Source organism: Octopus sinensis, linkage group LG24, assembly GCF_006345805.1.
Source record: "Octopus sinensis linkage group LG24, ASM634580v1, whole genome shotgun sequence".
Lineage (NCBI taxonomy): Eukaryota > Metazoa > Mollusca > Cephalopoda > Octopoda > Octopodidae > Octopus > Octopus sinensis.
Window position 1 is genome coordinate 28186553 of NC_043020.1, and position 18773 is coordinate 28205325.

The 18773-nt window shown below is 39.3% G+C and overlaps 2 protein-coding genes across 6 annotated transcripts in view; both read right to left on the reverse strand.

The window, feature by feature from the left end:
- Positions 1–8435, reverse strand: part of LOC115223967 (RING finger protein 17) — a 53804-nt gene extending 45369 nt beyond the window's left edge. For both annotated transcript variants that reach the window (XM_029794722.2, XM_029794721.2), the window contains exons 1-6: positions 8227–8435; positions 5922–6034; positions 4463–4566; positions 3047–3111; positions 1344–1429; positions 154–221 (exon numbers count right to left, since the gene is read on the reverse strand). In XM_029794722.2, coding sequence (XP_029650582.1) covers positions 154–221; positions 1344–1429; positions 3047–3111; positions 4463–4566; positions 5922–6034; positions 8227–8278 — 488 coding nt within the window. In that variant the 5' untranslated portion in view covers positions 8279–8435. The remainder of the gene's footprint in view (positions 1–153; positions 222–1343; positions 1430–3046; positions 3112–4462; positions 4567–5921; positions 6035–8226) is intronic.
- A 3497-nt stretch (positions 8436–11932) lies between these two features.
- Positions 11933–18524, reverse strand: LOC115223895 (tRNA (adenine(37)-N6)-methyltransferase-like). Of its 4 annotated transcripts, none has more exons than XM_036512783.1 (5): positions 17903–18197; positions 16241–16422; positions 14280–14437; positions 12709–13429; positions 11933–12678 (listed from the first exon to the last, which is right to left on the reverse strand). In XM_036512783.1, exons 1-5 carry the CDS (start codon positions 17912–17914, stop codon positions 11991–11993), a joined length of 1761 nt encoding a protein of 586 aa, XP_036368676.1. In that variant the 5' UTR covers positions 17915–18197; the 3' UTR covers positions 11933–11990. The 4 variants fall into 4 exon arrangements, with proteins under 4 accessions (XP_036368676.1, XP_036368677.1, XP_036368675.1 ...); XM_036512784.1 differs by having other exon boundaries at positions 11933–12623; positions 12684–13429; XM_036512782.1 differs by lacking the exon at positions 17903–18197 and adding an exon at positions 18207–18524 and having other exon boundaries at positions 11933–13429.
- Between the last annotated feature and the right edge of the window lie 249 nt (positions 18525–18773).

Below are 18773 nucleotides of genomic sequence, written 5' to 3' on the forward strand. Positions count from 1 at the left end.
CAAGGTAGCCTTCAACTTTTTCTGTCAAAAAGGGATTTTTAACCCAATATTTACAGGTCATTATTTATTTCTGTTTTTTAATTTGAGTTTAACCATCCAAATGGAATTATTTCTATTTCTTCACTTTCAAGATGGAAAAGTCTGTGAACTTACATTGCAGCCGTCTCTGAACCTAGTGGGACAGACTGATGCATTTTGAGAGCAACAGAATTGGTGTGGACCTGGAAAATAGAGGTACATCGACAATAACATCAACAAGAACAACAACATAGACAAAAGTGAGAAACAAATGTCATCATCAGAGATTATTGTAAAGAACAAATATTTGGTTTAACCCGTCAGAATTCAGATTACCCTGTCACCTGTAATTATTTATTCACAATATTTTCAATAAGCCAGCAGGGTGGCGTCATTTTGAAGGCTAAAACAATGTGAAGCGCATTGTGACCAGCGATGTGTAACAACATCTGATAGCCTGGTCGGTCACGTTGATCAACGTTGTTGATCACGTGATTTTCAATAAGAGTGGCAAGCTGGCAGAATCGTTGGCACGCTGGGCAAAATGCTTAGCGGTAATTCATCTGCCAATATTTCGTTCTGAGTTCAAATTCCGCCAAAGTCGATTTTGCTTTTCCTCCTTTTGGGGTCGATTAAATAAGTACCAGTTACGCACTGGAGTCGATGTAATGGACTAAATCCCTTTGCCAGTCCTTGTTTGTCACCCCTATGTTTAGCCCCCTGCGGGCAATAAAGAAATAAATATTTTCAGTTAGTGAAGGCATGTAGCCAAGTGGTTAGGCTGTTGCACTCACGATTGCTAGACTGTGACTTCGATTCCCAGATCAGGCGGTACCTTGTGCTCTTCATTTCACATTGCTCCAGTTCCCCTTTTGATCAAGGGGGACTGTTGGCCTGCTTACCTAGCCAGCAGGGTGGTGTCATTTGATGGCTAAAACGATGTAAAGCGCACTGTGGCTAGGGATGTGTAACAACATCTGATAGTCTGGACAGTCGCGTGGTCACGTGATTTTGAATTAATCATAAATCATATTTTGTAGAGTCAAGACTTCAGTGATGTGATTGTTTAGTTCAAGAATAACACTGAGAGGTAGGTGTGAGAAGCTGGATAGGGCTGGTTTGAACATAAAACAGGTGGGGGGGGGATTTTGGCTGGATTTACCCAGTTAAATGCTGAAGGGTGAAACCTATGATTAAGCTACAAAATAGGGGGGGTGGCAGTAGTAGTGGTAATAGTGATAGTTGTAATAGTGGTGTTAGTGGTGGCAATAGCAGTGGTGGTGGTAGTGGTAATAGTGGTGGTAGTGGTGGTGGATGGCACTGACCTTTTTGAAACACTGATTGCACATCGCTACGTCACACTGGAGGCATTCAATGTCAGCGGACACCTGATGACATTCAAAACAGAAAACTACAAAGAGAAGACACGTAATAAAACATTCAGATTAAACCACAAGAAGATAACAGGTTGTTGTTCAAGTTGTCGTTGGTGTTTTATCCTATGTCCAGTTCTGATTGGCCAAGCCTGTGATCAAAGTTGCTCCAGCTGTGGCTGTATCACAAGATGCCAAGACTAGGAGACACAAATTTCTATCTCACACACATTTAACCTTTGAGCATTTACATTATTCTGTCAAAAGTAAGGTTTATTTATTCTGTTTTTTATTAATCATGCATTATTTTGTAGCTTTGAGATTTTGATGAGGTAACTGTTCATTTTAAAAATGATATTGTGGCGTAGGTTTAAGAGACCAGAACTGGCCAGTTTGAGCATTAACCCTTTTGATACCAACCTGGCTGAAATCACCTCAGGCTCTGTAGTACAAATGTCTTGTTTCCAAAAGTTCTGAATTAAAATCGTCCACCAAACCTTAATCACAATTTATGTTCCTAACACTAGCTTAATGATAACAAAGTTATCTTACTAAATTCTTTGTTATATTTAAAATTAATTGAAAGAAATACCGAGCATCTCAAAATAGATACAGTAACGAAAGGGTTAAGCAAGTAAAATATTTTGGCCGGTTATGGCCAGTTTAAATGCTAAAAGGTTAAACACATGACTGTCTTCCTACCTTTGATCCAACAGAATATCCAGGATGTTGACTGCTGGAGAGGGAGAGGGCTGCATCAACTGACCCTCATTCTCAGTTCCAGCAGACTGGAGCAATGTGAAATAAAATGCCTTGCTCAAAGACACAATGTACTGCTCCATGCAGAAATTGAACCTGCAACCTAATGAGCTTCAGCCTAACAACTGAAACACAATGCCACATACACACATTTCGATTGGTTAAGACTACTGCCATTCGATAAACTGAACAGCTGGGGAAATTAAAAATTTTGTTCCACAAAGTTATGCCTGACAACCTTACCTTGAGTGAAGAACACTGAGAATCAATGTTCTGGTGATTATATAAACAAGTTAATTAGAGAAATGAATTCATTCATCATCATCATCATTATCGTTTAACGTCCGCTTTCCATGCCAGCATGGGTTGGACGATTTGACTGAGGACTGGCGAACCAGATGGCTGCGCCAGGCTCCAATCTGATCTGGCAGAGTCTGGCGGTACAGGCAACGGCCACGCTTGAAATGGTGTCATTTACGTGCCACCTGCACAGGAGTCAGTCCAGTGGCACTGGCAACAACCTCACTCAAATGTTTTGTTCACGTCACTGGCACAAGTGCCAGTGAGGCGACGCTGACAACGATCACGCTCAAATGGTGCTCTTTAGGTGCCAGACAGCTGCTCTGGCAGTGATCCCTCTTGGATGGAGCTGTTAGCGCTCCCCTGGCATGGGTGCCAGTCATCGAATTTGGTTCAATTTCAATTTCGGATGTTTTGATAAGAGCTGGCAAGCCAGAGGGCCACACTAGGCTACAGTCATATGTTTTGATAAGGTTTCTCTAGCCAGATGCCCTTCCTAATACCAACCACTTCACAGAGTGCACTGGGTGTTTTTTCATAGCACCAGCGATATAAAACTATTTATGTAAACAAATTAATCAAGTAAACAAACTTACCGGTTTTGTTTTTCTCCACAACAGGGGCCTTTTCACGAGAGTAAGAGATCGGATTGTGAAACTCCCTGAAAAATAAAGCAATAACCTAAATATCTTCCACCAAACCTTAGTCACAATTTGTGTTCCTAACACTAGTTGAATGATAACTAAGTTATTTTACTAAATTCTTTGTTATATTTAAAATTAATTGAAAGAAACACAGAGCATCTCAACAAATATGGTGACAAAAGGGTTAAAATATATAATAGAGAAACGATTTTTTACCCTTTTGTTACTAACCCAGCTGAAACCACCTCTGGCTCTGTAGTACAAATGTCTTGTTTTCATAAGTTTTGAATTAAATTCTTCCACCAAACCTTAGTCACAATATATGTTCCTAACACTAGCTGAATGATAATATTAAGTTATTTTACTAAATTCTTTGTTATATTTAAAGTAATTGAAAGAAACACAGAACATCTCAACAGAAATATGGTAACGAAAGGGTTAATGATATCATCATCATTTAGCATTCAACTCTTCCATGTCTGTATGGATCAGACAGATATTTGTGGAGGCAGATTTTTTTTTCTAAGGTAAGGTCATATGCCCTTCCTGTTGCCAACCCTCACCTGTTTCCAAGCAAGAGTAATATTTACCCATGGCCAGACATGTTTTCCATGGAAGACTGGAAATGAATACCCGTTTGTATGATGATGATGCTCATTTAAAACTATCATGTGATATCTTGACAGGGGTCAAGATGTCACATGATATACATCCATGTGCTTGTGCACACGCACACACATACAAAGGATCCTCAGATGTTAGGCCTCACTTAAGAAATGACAAGGGACTGGGAGATGCGTGAAGCTGAGTGAAATAGCTATCTTCAACACATACAAGATTGTCCTTTCAGATGCTGGTTCTATGTAAAAAGCACCCAAGCCAGTGCTGTGTTAATGCACCTACGTCACTGGCACATAAAAAGCACCCAGCACACTCTTAAGTCGTTGGCATTAGGAAGGGTATCCAGCCATAGAAACCACGCTTCAACAGACAGTTGGCATCTGGACAGCTTCATGCCAAACCGTCCAACCCATGCCAGCAGGGAAAGTGGATGTTAAACGATGATGATGCACATACACACACACACATATATATATATAGATACAATGGGCTTCTTTCAGTTTCCATTTACCAAATCCACTCACAAGGCTTTGGTTGACCTAGGGCTAAATTAGAAGAGACTTGCCCAAGGCAAGGTTTTGTGCAGTGGGATTGAACCCTAGACAACATGGTTGGGAAGCAAGATTCTAAACCACACAGCCATGCCTATGCCTCTAACAAACACATTCCTTCTTAAAAAAACAGACAAAAGCCAAAGTCAGCAAAGATTATCTGCCTCTAAGCGAAGAATCAGAAGAACTGTCTTACCGTTGGAACAGAGTCTGCTGATTGAGGGCCAACAAACCAGACACATAAATATCCTGTGGCAGGGCTTTCACACTTCCTTTGTTTTTCGTAAAATTTGTGCTTTGCTGTAAAGAGAGTAAGGAGAATTTTTGAAAAAAACTGGTTTTATAATAACTCTTTCCATTATAGTCAAAAGGCTTGAAATTTTGGAGGAGTGGAAGTCAGTCGATAGCACTGACCCCAGCACTCAACTGGTACTTATTTTATTTTTAAGGCGGCAAGCTGGCAGAAACGTTAGCACGCCGGATGAAATGCTTAGCTGTATTTCATCTGTCTACGTTCTGAGTTCAAATTCCACCAAGGTCGACTTTGCCTTGCATCCTTTCGGGGTCGATAAATTAAGTACCAGTTACGCACTGGGATCGATGTAATTGATTTAATCCGTCTGTCTATCCTTGTTTGTCCCCTCAGTGTTTAGCCCCTTGTGGGTAGTAAAGAAATAGGTACTTATTTTATTGCCCTCAAAAGGATGAAAGACAAGTTGACAAGCAGAGGGGTAAGTGATTTTCATAAAGTCAAGTCGTGTTGATTTCCTGCCATTATTCACCAGAGCAAAATTAATATAATGGAGCACATGAAACCAATGATGACCTGAGCTGAAATATCCAAAGAATGGATGAACAATCACCACCAGAACTTGTGAAGATTTTTACTTCATCCACCGTACTCACTACCTTGCAGAAGAGTAAACTCTTGCAGTTCTTTTCTTATTTTACTTCCAAGAGTGAACATGTAAAATATTGTTTAATGGTATACATCAAAGGTTCTCAACCCATTTAGGCCAAAGGCCCACTTCTGACCCTTGGAGTCACAAATGGCACCCTCTAGAAAATATTTTTATTTTTCAATATAAAAATTATTATGACATCAGCTGATAATGATTAAAAAATAAAGAATGTCGTTTTAGATATGCGCTTGTACAGATGTACAAATTGAAATGCAAAAAAAAAATGAAATGATAAATTGAAAGTTTAGTAATTGCATTTATTTCCACCACGCAACACTTATGAGATCAACATGTTGTGTATTTAAAGAATGCTCTTTGGTACAAGACAATCCCTTTTCTCCAAAACGCCCCCCATTGAGCTCCAAATGGCCCCCACCAAAGGGCTATGTGGCCCCCGTTGAGAACCTTTGGTATACATAATTTAGTAGCAAAACCCAAGGGCAAAATATGTTTGCCTTTCAATGCAGATGTGGGTGGTAATGAAAAGCCTTACAAATTTCGACAGCCCTTCCTTTCCAGTATGTCAAACCTCTAAAATTGCTCTTTGGTAATGTCTTTCCCGCAGGCGTTGACTTGCAAAAGCTCAAGAGGAACAATAGTGGCATCCATTGCAGCCATCCTATTGTTTCACTAATTAGAACCACAACTGTGAAAAATACAGACAAAAAAGAAACAAAAAGAAATCACACTGACCTTACACTTTGGACACTTGAGTTTATTCTTGACCGTCAACTTGTTTATACAGGATTCACAAAATGTATGGCCACAGCAAAGCAACTTTGGACGATGGGCATTCACGGAGGAACCTAAGGACAGAAATATCAGAAAAACATACATACATACATACATATTTATATAAATATATATATATATATATATTCTTTCATTCTTTTACTTGTTTCAGTCAGTTGACTGTAGCCATGCTGGAGCACCACCTCTACTCGAACAAATCAACCCCAGGACTTATTCTTTGTAAGCCTAGTACTTATTCTATCAGTCTCTTTTGCCAAACCGCTAGGGTACAGGGACGTAAGCACACCAACACCGGTTGTCAAGCGATGGTGGTGGTGGGGGGGGGCAAACATAAATATTGTCAAGCTTTTGGCAAAATTTGATGCAGATTCTCTGCTCAACTTTGTGTCATGGTCACTGCAATGATCACACGCTACACACCTTTCTTCCAAGCACTGTTGTAAACAGCAGAAGTGAACTGGAACATTTAAAACTTAGTGCACATGCAGAACAAGGTTCAAGGTCAATCTTTGCCAAGCAGCTTTACTCTGCTTGCTTTAGCTTCGTTACTATCGCAACATTCCGGATACTTATTGATCAGACCATGTACAATGTTCCTTTCTTTGTATAATGTATGGTTAGAGACACATCAAAGCTCTTTTATCAATGACTACCTAAAAGACTTCAGCATTAATCTAGAGCCATATAAGAAAGTCTTCCTCCTGACAAATCTTCATGCCAGAGCCTCGTTAGAAAAGGTGCTACGATCCGGCAGGAGACAAGTTGTAACGAGGGAGTTGAAAGGGTCCAGAACCACGAGTAAATGAGTTACAACAGTTGTGAACCACCCCAATACACTCATACAGAAGGGCGAACGAAGATATATACATACACATTTTTTTTCTCACTCTCTCAAGCTCTTGGACTCATAATGCCGGTTTCCATGGCGTATAAGTAACCGAGATCACAACATTCTATTTAAACGGGACAGTGGACCGCCGCAGAGTTCGAGGCCAGCAATTTTGAAGGGAGAGGACAGGTCATTACATCGTCAGCAGTACCTTGGTTGGGCTTGACCGCTAGTTTATTTTATAGACGTCGAAGGGACGAGATTTGAGCTCAGAACGTAAAAAGCCGGAATTATTGCCACTAACCATTTTGTCTGAGGTGCAAACGAGTCTACCGGTCTGCCGCCTTATATACATCTACACACACACACACACACACACATATATATATATATAGATATATATATATATATATATATATATATATATTATATATATATATATATATATATATATATATAAGCATCACACATATACATACACAATTGAAGAATCCACAAGAAAATAAAAGTCAGTCCGTATTCATATGTTAATATTTGAAGTTTATCAAAAATATCACCGAGATGAACATTTTGGTTGCATTAATTTGTTTATAGATTCTTTTTGAGTCTAAATTACTGTCTTTTTTCGCAAGGTTCGTAGAAACGAAGTCAGTATCGCTACGGCTTGATACGGATGTCCCGAGAGGTTTGTGTGTTTACCAAACATCTTGGTTGTACGCGGTCGAACATGTGCGACCTACGTTTGTATTGCGTGTAAATATAAAGAGCGAAACAAGTGCATGTGCCCATCGTCCTTTGATTGAATAAAGGTATGAAGGTTGAAAGAGACTAAAGAAGCCGTTCAAACTTTCATTATTTTCCTCTTGAATATTGGCGACATTCGCAGAAATTTAAACTGCGCATCTGAGGTTGGATTTACCGAATACATATACTCTTTTTACTCTTTTACTTGTTTCAGTCATTTGACTGCGGCCATGCTGGAGCACCGCATTTAGTCGAGCAAATCGACCCCAGGACTTATTCTTTGTAAGCCCAGTACTTATTCTATCGGTCTTTTTTGCCGAACCGCTAAGAAGGATGCAGAGAAAAGAGATGAAATGATCAACATTTTTTTAATTTGGAGGCTGTTACTGTTGTTTAGTAGCAGATCACCTCCGGCCGGAAAAAACAAAACAACCTATATTCCAACCGTGGCCATCTCGTTTTTTGTAAGAAACGTTATACCCAATGCATGCGTCTAGCTTTTTCTATTCTTACAGTAATGAAACGAAACACAATGTGAATTAAATGTGATTTCGGTAGGTTTCGTGGATGTTTCCGTTGGTTCGATATTTGTATTCGGTTCGAGTTTCCGAACTGAAAATCGGATTTCAACTCGGAAAGAAGTTTTGTTATGAAATTCTAAAAAGTGTTTACCTTGGATGCAGTAACTGTCGTTGCATGAGGGACAATTGGGGAGGAACTGCATGTTGCTGCGAAGCGGGACGACAACGGCTAAGAGCGCAAGACGGAGGTCGACTGAAGGTTCACCGACCAGGACATTTAAGAGAAGAGTTTTAAGTAGAAAAAGGGATTTTCGACAGGAAGTGAAACCTAAGTATTGTGCGACAGGAAGTAAGTTTTGTATTGACATCCAAGGGTAGGTAACTCTAAACGGAGAAAAACATGGGATAGGGGGATGGATGGGAACGGAGGTGTGTTTGTGGCGGGGTTTCTACGCATGGAGGTCGTTCTGCCTGCTAGAAATAGAAAACAAATCTCCGAAACAGAAGATTATATATTGATTAGCGTCTTCTTGGATGAACTGTGCAGACAAAAAAGACGAGAGAGGAATATATATAATACTTTTGATCTGAATCCTCTCTCTCTCCCTCTCACTCTCTCTCTATATATATTATAGTATTATTGAGTGTGTAGGGGTGGAGAGAGAAATGTAAGATAGTACAAGAGGGTGAAGAATGGGGAGAAAGTGAGAAAGAGAGAGAGAGGTGGCTACTGTATTTATGTATATATATATATATATATACATACATATATATATATATATACATACATACATATACTATTTTTATATTTATATACATACATACACATATATATATATATATACATACATATATAGTATATATATATTTATACACACACACATATATATATAGTGGGGGGCAGTGAGGCAAAAAGAAGTATCTTTATTGCATTTTTGACAAAATATACTTTTTACAAATGTTCACTACCTTACAAAACCTACATCAGCCAAGCAAATGGCCTTCCCTAAATACATTAAAATCATTATAACATAATCTGATCACATAGTCCCTCCATCACAAGCAATGCATTTGTGCCTTTGTTGAACTCAAATCTCAAATTTGAAAACATTCAGATATGCATAATTACATCCACTTCTTTAAAGCCACTTTCACCTTGTATGTGTCACCAAATCATTGTCCTGAAATGGAACAAGGAGAACATTGATCTGGGCTTTACAATGGATGGGAAATACCAACCAGCTCAAAATACTGATTGCCTGATTTTTTGCCAAAGACGTGTGTCATCATCATTGTTCGACCGTGGTCGAGACAATGGAATTTACCATACTATGCCAGACTTCACGGTCCATCATGGCATTACGGAGGTCCTGTTGCTGGATGCCTGTATCCCTGGAGATTACATCAGGGTAGGAGAGTGTGCACCCTCTGGTATCACGAGCAGATGGCTTCCAGAGGAGAAGAGGAGAAATTACCTCTTTTTCAGCTCTACAACAATGTCCAGCAAACTGGACTCTCCTACCTTTTACAAGAGATGACACAGGTGGTAGTTTCCCATATATTTGCATTTTGGTTGGATGGCGCTTCCACGAGAGATTTTGAGCTCTCATAAGGAGGCGAGTGTAGGTTCCATCCAACCGCCTCTCAAGCTTAATACCTATGTCTGTCCTTGTTTGTCTCCCCTATGTTTAGCCCCTTGTGGGTAAGAAGGAAATGATGTGTGTGGTCCTGCGTTGTCATACTGAATGTGGACCATTCTTATATTCTTGAGTATCTTGATGTACTGCTCACTGTTCACGTTACAGCCACATTCCACAGAATTGTGGAGAATGTTACTCTTCTAGCAAAGTTTAGAATCAGAACCTTACAGCTCTTACAACTAGGATCAGACCACACTCAGATCAGTCAACTACCCTGAGTATTAACCAATCAGCTTGCAGCAATATCACCCCATATTATAGAATGTTCTATCATGTTCCAGATGTTCCTTCACAAAAAGGGTGATGAAAGCGAAAGTGTGCTAGAATCAGCACAGAGGTTGGACAAGGTTCCAAAGACATTAGGTGAACAGTTTTCTTGGTCCCTGCTTATCCTGTGTTTAAAAAATCTTTTTCTCTACAATGCACTCTTCCAAGGACATACCTATTTCCTTATTACCCACAAGAGGCAAAACACAGAGGGGACAAACAAGGACAGACATAGGTATTAAGTTGATTACATCGACCCCAGTGCAGAACTGGTACTTAATTTATTGACCCCGAAAGGATGAAAGGCAAAGTCGACCTCGGCGGAATTTGAACTCACAACGTAACGACAGATGAAATACCACTAAGCATTTCATTCGGCGTGCTAACGTATCTGCCAGCTCGCCGCCTTCTTCCAAGGACAATACCCTCATTTCTTGCCATACAAATAAGCAGCCATCCAATTTTTAGTATAAAACAAACCTGAGGCACACATAAGATGCACTTTAAATAAACAAGTTTTTTTGTTTGCAGCTCGACCCTGGGTTAAAGGAATTTGTCAACTGTGATGCAAAGAGTATGTTTCCTGCCTCTCACACGAAGCTAATATTTTTTTTGTTATTAATGTAACTATGAAGTACATTTACTTCTAGAATATCACAATACACCTATGAAAAGCAGCTAAATAATTATGCAAGTATTGTGGTACACTCCTGTAAGAATAAATTTTTATTTAAACAACATTGAAATTGGTTTTATTATGGGACAGCAGCAGTCTTAATATCTTACCAATATCGTCTGTCTTTACATTCTGAGTTCAACTTTGCCCTTCATCCCTTTGGGGTTGATAAATTAAGTATCAGTTGTGTACTGTGGTTGATCTAGTCTACTGGCCCCCTCCCCCAAAATTTCAAGCCTTGTGCCTAGAGTAGAAAAGAATATCTTACCGATACATCAAGATCCATTTAACCTAAGCTACACCCTTGTTGCTCACAAGAAGAAAAAAAAAGCAATCACCCAGACTGTGCTGATCTTGAGCTTCTTTGGCCATTTCTATGATGGCATCAGAGTTCTGTCTTCTTCCTACTTGCTAAAACTTTAGCCTTTGATAAGTTTAGTCTGAGGCATCTTGGTTCTATGCTTCGTTTCTACATTTGAAATTTTTTCTTTCAAAATCTTCCAGTCTCCACTATAAGAACTAGATCATAAGCTTATAGGACTTCATTTGGACAACCAGTCAAACTCCAGCGTTATGATCTGAAGGACTATAACAAATAGGAGGGGCCTGAGAACCAAGCCTAAGTAGATATCTACTTGTGCTCCAGATTCCTCTCTAGACACATTTCTGATTCTCACTTTGCTGGTTGCATCCCTCTGACCAACCATTTATCAACTCCTATTTTTCTTAGCAACCACCAGATTACAGATCGTAATATTCTATCAAAGGTTTCCTCTGGATCAACAAATGCAAGATAGGGAGATCCTCCATAACCAAAAACATGGGATTCCGTAAAAAAAACAAACAATATATATCCATTTTACTGTAAGTTATGATGGAAAAATCGGATCTTGGTGAATTTTCCGAAAGTCCCCACCCCACCCCCAGGGTCATCAGCACACCTTTTTTTTTATATTTGTTTTCCACACACTTGTTTGTACCCCCAAGGCTAGTTTATTACTTTTTTTGTTTCTGGGTGAAGGTCTTTATATTGACTGAAATGTGAACATTAAAACAACTAGATAGACAATGAAATACCACTGGGTTTCAAAATCAATATTTGTGGAGATGATACCTCTCTTTACTGCACCAATTGTATGAAGAAAGCACAAACATCCCAGCAGTTCTTTTTCCTCTTCTCTTTAACAAATCAAATGAAATCAAACACTAACCAATCAAATTAAATAAATATATTTTTATTTTTGCAATTGAAGTTTATCATGGTTCTGTGGTTTATTCTGATTTGCTTTGCTCTGAATAGGACAAGGGCTGAATGCGAAGAACTTCGGCAGAATTGTTGAAGAACCAACAAGTAACATGGACTTTGTCCACAGAGAAATAATACAGGCTATCCTTACAAAGGTTTCTCCGATAGACAGAACGGGGATCTTCGGACAGAATCGAACAGATTGCCTGACAGACTTCGTGTGAGTCTTGCAGGAATTCTAACCGATAATCCTGCCGCTTATTGTGTTGGCTGAACTTTTGCAACTGCAGACGGGAACGTTCAGTGAAGAAGACAGTCAATTTGGGAACCGGAGCTTTAACGACCCAGTCTGCAGAAACAAGGGGTTTTGTTGATGTGGGGTTGAAGGATGGTGTTGTAGCAACTGTGGGTGAGGTTGCAGCGTATTGGATTACAGGAGGGAAAATAACAGAAGATGTAGTAGTAAGAGGTGTGGATTCAGAGGGAGTTGTAGTAAGAAGAGCGGAATCAGGGGGAGTAGAATCAGTATGAGTTGTTGTGAGAAGAGTGGGAGCAACAGGTGTGAAAGCCATAGATTCTTTTGTGGTAGGAGATTCAGAGGGAGTTGTAGTAAGAGGAATGAAATCAACCTGGGTTTTGGTAAGAGGAGTGGAATTAACGTGGGTTGTGGTAAGAGGAGTGGAATCAACTTGGGTTGTGGTAAGAGGAGTGGAATGAACTTGGGCTGTGGTAGGAGGAGTGGAAACAACAGGAGTTAAGGCAACAGATTCTTTTGTAGTAAAAAATGGTGTCACAGCAGCATCTGAGTTCAAATCAAAGTTCGTTACAGCAATTGAGGCTGATTGGGAAGAAGATTTCAAAAGACAAACATTATGATTCTTTGTAGACGCTTTACTTGTTGTTTCTTCAGCGTCTTCTGATCCTTGTGAACTTGCATGAGTGAAAATCTTTCCTGCCTGAGTCTTCTGAAATTTTTCTTGGCCTAAAGACTCATCTTCCAGGCAATAATTCTTGGATGTGAAACAAAAGTTTTGTGCTTTTTTTCTTAAATCAAGATCTTCCTCAGTAATTCCAGAAGTGCTGTTTTCAATGGAATCCACCTCAAGCATTGTTGAATCCTCTGCAAAAACATCTGAAGAATTAGTTGAAGAGGAGCAAATAATTTTTTCTGTATTACTGGAGAGTTTTCTTTGTTCTGTTGAGCTGACTGAAGAACTGAAGTCTTGTGTTGGTTCTTGGTTCAGTGAAGTGTTGTGTTGGTTAAAGTTAGAACTTGGACAAGGAAGAACATTTGGGAACTGGTTGCTTGCGGAATGATAATGTGATGAAGGATTGTTTTTCTCCACAGATTCAAATTCAGCATGAGAAGCGCCTAGGGGACAGTCATATTGTGGTATGTAAGGTTTCACATCCAATACTGGAGTTCCATCTAAAAGATCAATCCCAGAAAAATGGATACTGGCACCTGTAATTAAAAAAAAAATGTGAAAGCATTTGAATAAGATGGATGTCAAGAACCATATCACATCATATACCCAGGCCTATTCCCCAATTTTGTTTTAGGAACCAGGTAGTCACAACAAGACACACACTAGGCCTTCCATTCATTTCCCAGCTCAAAGAAGCGAGCCCCGTTCTATGCTTGGATCAAGGTGTAGAATGCAACCCCCAATATCAACTGCAGGGCCCAACAGCATGTGCTGGTTTACCCCTGCCGCATCATGCTGGTTCCGTATCCCTTTGAGCAACATCAAATTCACTCATCCGTCCGCAAAAACCCTCTCCAAGCTTTCCAATCATTTATAAACTCTCTTGCCTCTCTCTCACTCCAACACCTCTAAAACAAGGGTCATGGAATTCCAAGAAAGACAACAAAATCAAAAACACACAACGGATCAACTTTAACACCATTAACAGTAACAGGAATAAAACTACCTACAAAACAGTCCATGCTTCTAAACCATATTGCTCTGGGTTCAATCCCACAGTGTGACACTTTGGGCAAGTGTCTTTTACAACCCCAGGCTGACCAAGGCGTTGTAAGTGGATTTGATAGACAGAAATAGAAAGAAGTCTGTTGCACGAGCGTGTGTTGTGTGCGTGCATGTATGTGTGTGTGTGTCTTCTTGTCTTGACATTGTGTGATAGTCGTAAATGAGTGTCACTGTCATACAAGCAGTCATTCATTTCCAATACTCCACAAGGACATACCTCAAATAAGCTCCAACCGACTCATACAAGCATAGAAAAATGAATGTTACGGCTGCAAAAGTGTTAAAAAAACAAAACAAAACAATAAAACAGAAACATTTTACCAGTAATCTTCTCTATTTTCGCAAGTGTAAGTCCAATCGGGTTCGGCCTGTATGGTGCTCTTGTGGCAAAAAGACCAATACGTCGACCGTCAAGCCTTGGGGGTCGTACTTTAGCTTTGAAATAAGCATTGTTGTTTTTGTGAAACACAAAGATAATCCTGTAAGATAAAATTAATGAAATACAGTTAATCCCTTCCTACGAAGGAGGACTGACTGAAAATACGAAGTTAATAACAGAACTAAATGAATAAGTGAGTGCTCTATAACCTATTAGGATATAGGGGTTACGACATGAGGATTTTGTAAAAGATCATGTTTGGTTTTTTAACTGGTTTTCTTTACCTAAAATGTTTAAGTTACCAGAACTAGAAATGAGAGAGAGAGAGAGAACTATAGTGTTAAAATGCCTTGCACACAAGTGAGATGGTGAAGTGGGCAGCAATGGAATCACAAAATCAATACAATACGTATTTAGGTAAACCTTTATCTTATAACCATGTGGTCAGAAGCCAAGCATGTTAACCCCACACCTACGGACAGGCAGGCAGAGAGAGAGAGGGAAATGCACATACACAACAAGCTTCTTTCAGTCCCCATCTACCAGAGCCACTCACAAGGCTTTAGATAAGGGTAAAAATTCTTCCCAAGTCACATAGACTCATAGGGCTGGTTTCTCAATTCCAGCAGCACATATATTCTCTGCCCTCCTGGATGGGGCACTGGTCTTTCACAGGATTGCACATTTTAGCAAGCTGAGTGGGCCGGAGCTATGTGAAATGAACTGCTCTGCTCAAGAACACAATGTGTTGCCCGGTCCAAGAATCGAAACCATACTCTTATAATCATGATCCTAACACTCTAACCACTAAGCCATAAGCTTCCACACTCACAAGGCTTTAATCAGCCTTGGGCTTTTAGCAGAAGATACATGCCAAAGGTGCCACTCAGTGGTGTTGAACCCAAAATCACAGAGTTGGGAAGCGAACTCCTTCAGCACTTGATACATCATCATCATTATATAACATTCGTCTTCTATGCATGCATGGATAGGACAGTTGATAGGAGCCGGCCAGGTAGAAAAACTACCCTAGGCTACTGTGTGTTTTGGCAGGGATTTTATGGCTGGATGCCCTTCCTAACACCAACCACTCCGCAGAGTGGACTCAGTACTTTTTACGTGGCACTAGCACAGGCAGGGTTAGTTTTGGCACGATTTTTACATCTGGATGACCTTCCAAATGCCAACCACGTTACAGTGTGCAGTAATTTATTTCTTGAATTTTTGGCAAATTTCTGAAAATTTTGGAAAATGTAAATGTAAAGATTTTATATTCACAACAGTGAGAGAGAGTGAAATGATTGTTGGTGAGTTCAGAGGATGTTGTGTGAAACACATGGATAAGGAATTGCTTTCAGTCACCAATACAGAATTATCTCCCTTGCTATAGCATTTGGTGCTCAAAAGGTGAAGGGTGTCTTTTTTTGAGGAGGTGAAATTACAGTACTGCTTACAACATGATTGATAAAATGCTTTATTTACACTCATGGCCAAAACTTGCAATAGACTAGCATCCTACCCAGGAGGAGGGGTATTTCTTGAAAACTGCAACACATTCAAGCAATAGTAGAGGAAGAAAAAAATGACATATACAAAAATAACTTAGATTTGTCATGGGCCCAAGAAGGCTTGGGCTTATCTCCATTTCCATGGGAATGAGATTACAGCCCTTTCTCCTGAATGGGGTACCAGTCTGTTGCAGTGGTAACTCCCCGGTTATTGCTGCAACTCATTTACAGCTCAATGAAGTGTAACAGTGTGAAATGAAGTGTTTTTGCTCAAAAACACAACATACCATCCTGTCCAGGAATTGAAACCATTATTTTACGATCATGAGTGTAACACCCTTACCACTAGGCTACAAAGCTTCATAGAAAAATAAGATATACAAAAGAACATTTACCAAGCATGAGAGAAGTCTTGTAAACCTTCAAGAGAATGTTCTGGATTGTTAAAGATGGATTTGTCAATGGTTAACGTTCCACGAGCCTGTTGACATATTCCAGCTTGCCGAGGAGTTCCATTCTTAAACTTGAACAATGTCTGCATGTATCCAATAGTCTGCATTGTGCCAGGAACAGATTTCTGAGGAAGACAAATAAAAATAAATTACGAAATTTTCTTTTTCTTTTGTTCCTACTGTAGGCAGAAGACCAGAAATTTTGGAGGATTGGGAATAGTTAATCATGAAGATGGGCACAGGGTCAGCTTCAGGTAAATGAATAAGGGTTTTAACTATGGGATAATAATTCTAAGACTAAAACCAGTGTGACAAGGTTGGACCAATGAATTACTGGTACAATCCAGTTGATGAGCTTCTACATAGTTTGTCAACCTACATTCACTAACAAGGCTTGGGTCACTTGTCCAAGGTAGCCCATTGGGATGGAACCCGGGGTCTTATGGTTGTGAAGTGAATTTCTTAAGTGTTCAGTCATGCCTACGTCCACAGAGTATAAGGACATAATTAATATATCTTTATTTCTTTACTACCCACAAGGGGCTAAACACAGAGAGGACAAACAAGGACAGACAAACGGATGAAGTCAATTATATCGACCCCAGTGCGAAACTGGTACTTTATTTATCGACCCCGAGAGGATGAAAGGCAAAGTCGACCTCGGCGGAATTTGAACTCAGAACGTAACGACAGACGAAATACGGTTACGCATTTCGTCCGGCGCGCTATCAGGCACCCTACATTATCATCATTTTAATGTTCACATTGCCATGCTTGCCTGGGAAGGACGAAATTCCTTGAGGCAGATTTTCTATGGCTGTCTGCCCTTCCTGTCACCAAACCTCACCTGTTTCCAAACAAGGAAGTATTTCCCCATATCCAGAGTTGTCTTTGCAAAATATTGGAATTGAATGACACTCGCTTACAACTACCATGTGCTGTTAAAGCATGGACACACACACACACGTGGCGGTATTCAACATTTGGCACGGCATATAACCCCTCAAAACGATTTTTTTATTTTCTGGAATTTTCAGAAATTTCTCCCGAATTTGTGTTCTACACACGGGAATTCATAAGAACTATGTAACCCCACCCCACAACATTTTTGTGATTGAAGGGGTATTTAGCTGTTATTTTTAGCACATCTCACGACCACCTCATACCGTCCTCGTTTGTTTGTCAGTCTGAAGTATTGATATCTTTCTCCAGATAAACACATTTAACGGTCTATTGCCACAATTTAAGCCCCCCAAAATCAAACTGTCCGTAATTGTGATTAAACATTTTTTCTAATTTCGAAAATTAAAAAAACAGAAGTTTTTTCCCTAGTCATATGAATTCTCGTGAGTAGAACACAAATTCACAAAGTTTCTGAAAATTTCCCCAAAATAATAAAGTTATGAGTGGGTTATGTGGGGTGCTTAAAGCAGAATTCTGTCCCGAAAAACACAACGAAAACAATTATTAATCACATTTAAGCACTAATCTTATATTTAAGCACTAATCTAAGATAAGGATCTGATTGCTACGGAATTTTTAATAAAAACTAACTGCAGATAATTCTCGTAATTATATTTTTTCTGTATGAACGAAATACATTACCTCTATCATCATCAATTAAATGTAAATTGTAGGATTGTATGTATGTATATATATAGTTTGGATGAGTGTCCTCACTTTTACGATCCTGCATTTAACTAGAGAAAGCAGGGGTCCTGCAAGGTTTTACAGCAACTAAAATGCCATTTCCGAATGTGTAGTAAATTATTATAAAAGCAAGCCAAATAAGAATCAATTAACTAGATATTGGTTAGGTTGGCTTTCCAAACCACAACTGTTTATGAATTCAAATGATGTTTTGTGCACCGATCAACACAATGAATATCTTATTTCGGAACATATATACCTCATCAAGATCTTTCCATCATCTCGTTTGAGCCAACGATAGTAATTTTTACGCGTGGAAGTCCTGCTATAAAGAACAACTCAGGACCATGGTGGTACAGTAAAAAAAACGGTTGATTTTGAATTTAGGACCGTAAAAGTGAGGATACCCTATTATTTGGACATATATATATATATATTAGGTGATGTTTATAATAGATAGAGCAAGGTACGTCAGGTGCGAGGGCCGCTTAAGTAAATGAGAATGTAAGAGGAGATCACAAGAGATGGAAGATAGAAAGAAGATTATAGAATGAGAATGGAAAGATTGTGGAAATGAAGAGAATAATGTTGAAGGGAGAGAGAAATAAAAAGAAAAGCAGAGATACAGAAAAAGAAAGGGAAACTGCAAGAAAGGATAAAAGAATAACAGAAAAAAAAGAGAAAATGAAACCGTGAAAGGAAAGAAATAAAATGAAAAGAAGGATTTCGTTTTTGGATTTGGTTTGCAAGATTCTTTATATGAGTTCGTGTGTTGAAGCATATTCTGTTGTGTCTGGGGAGTGTCATTTTCTTTTTGTGCCTTATT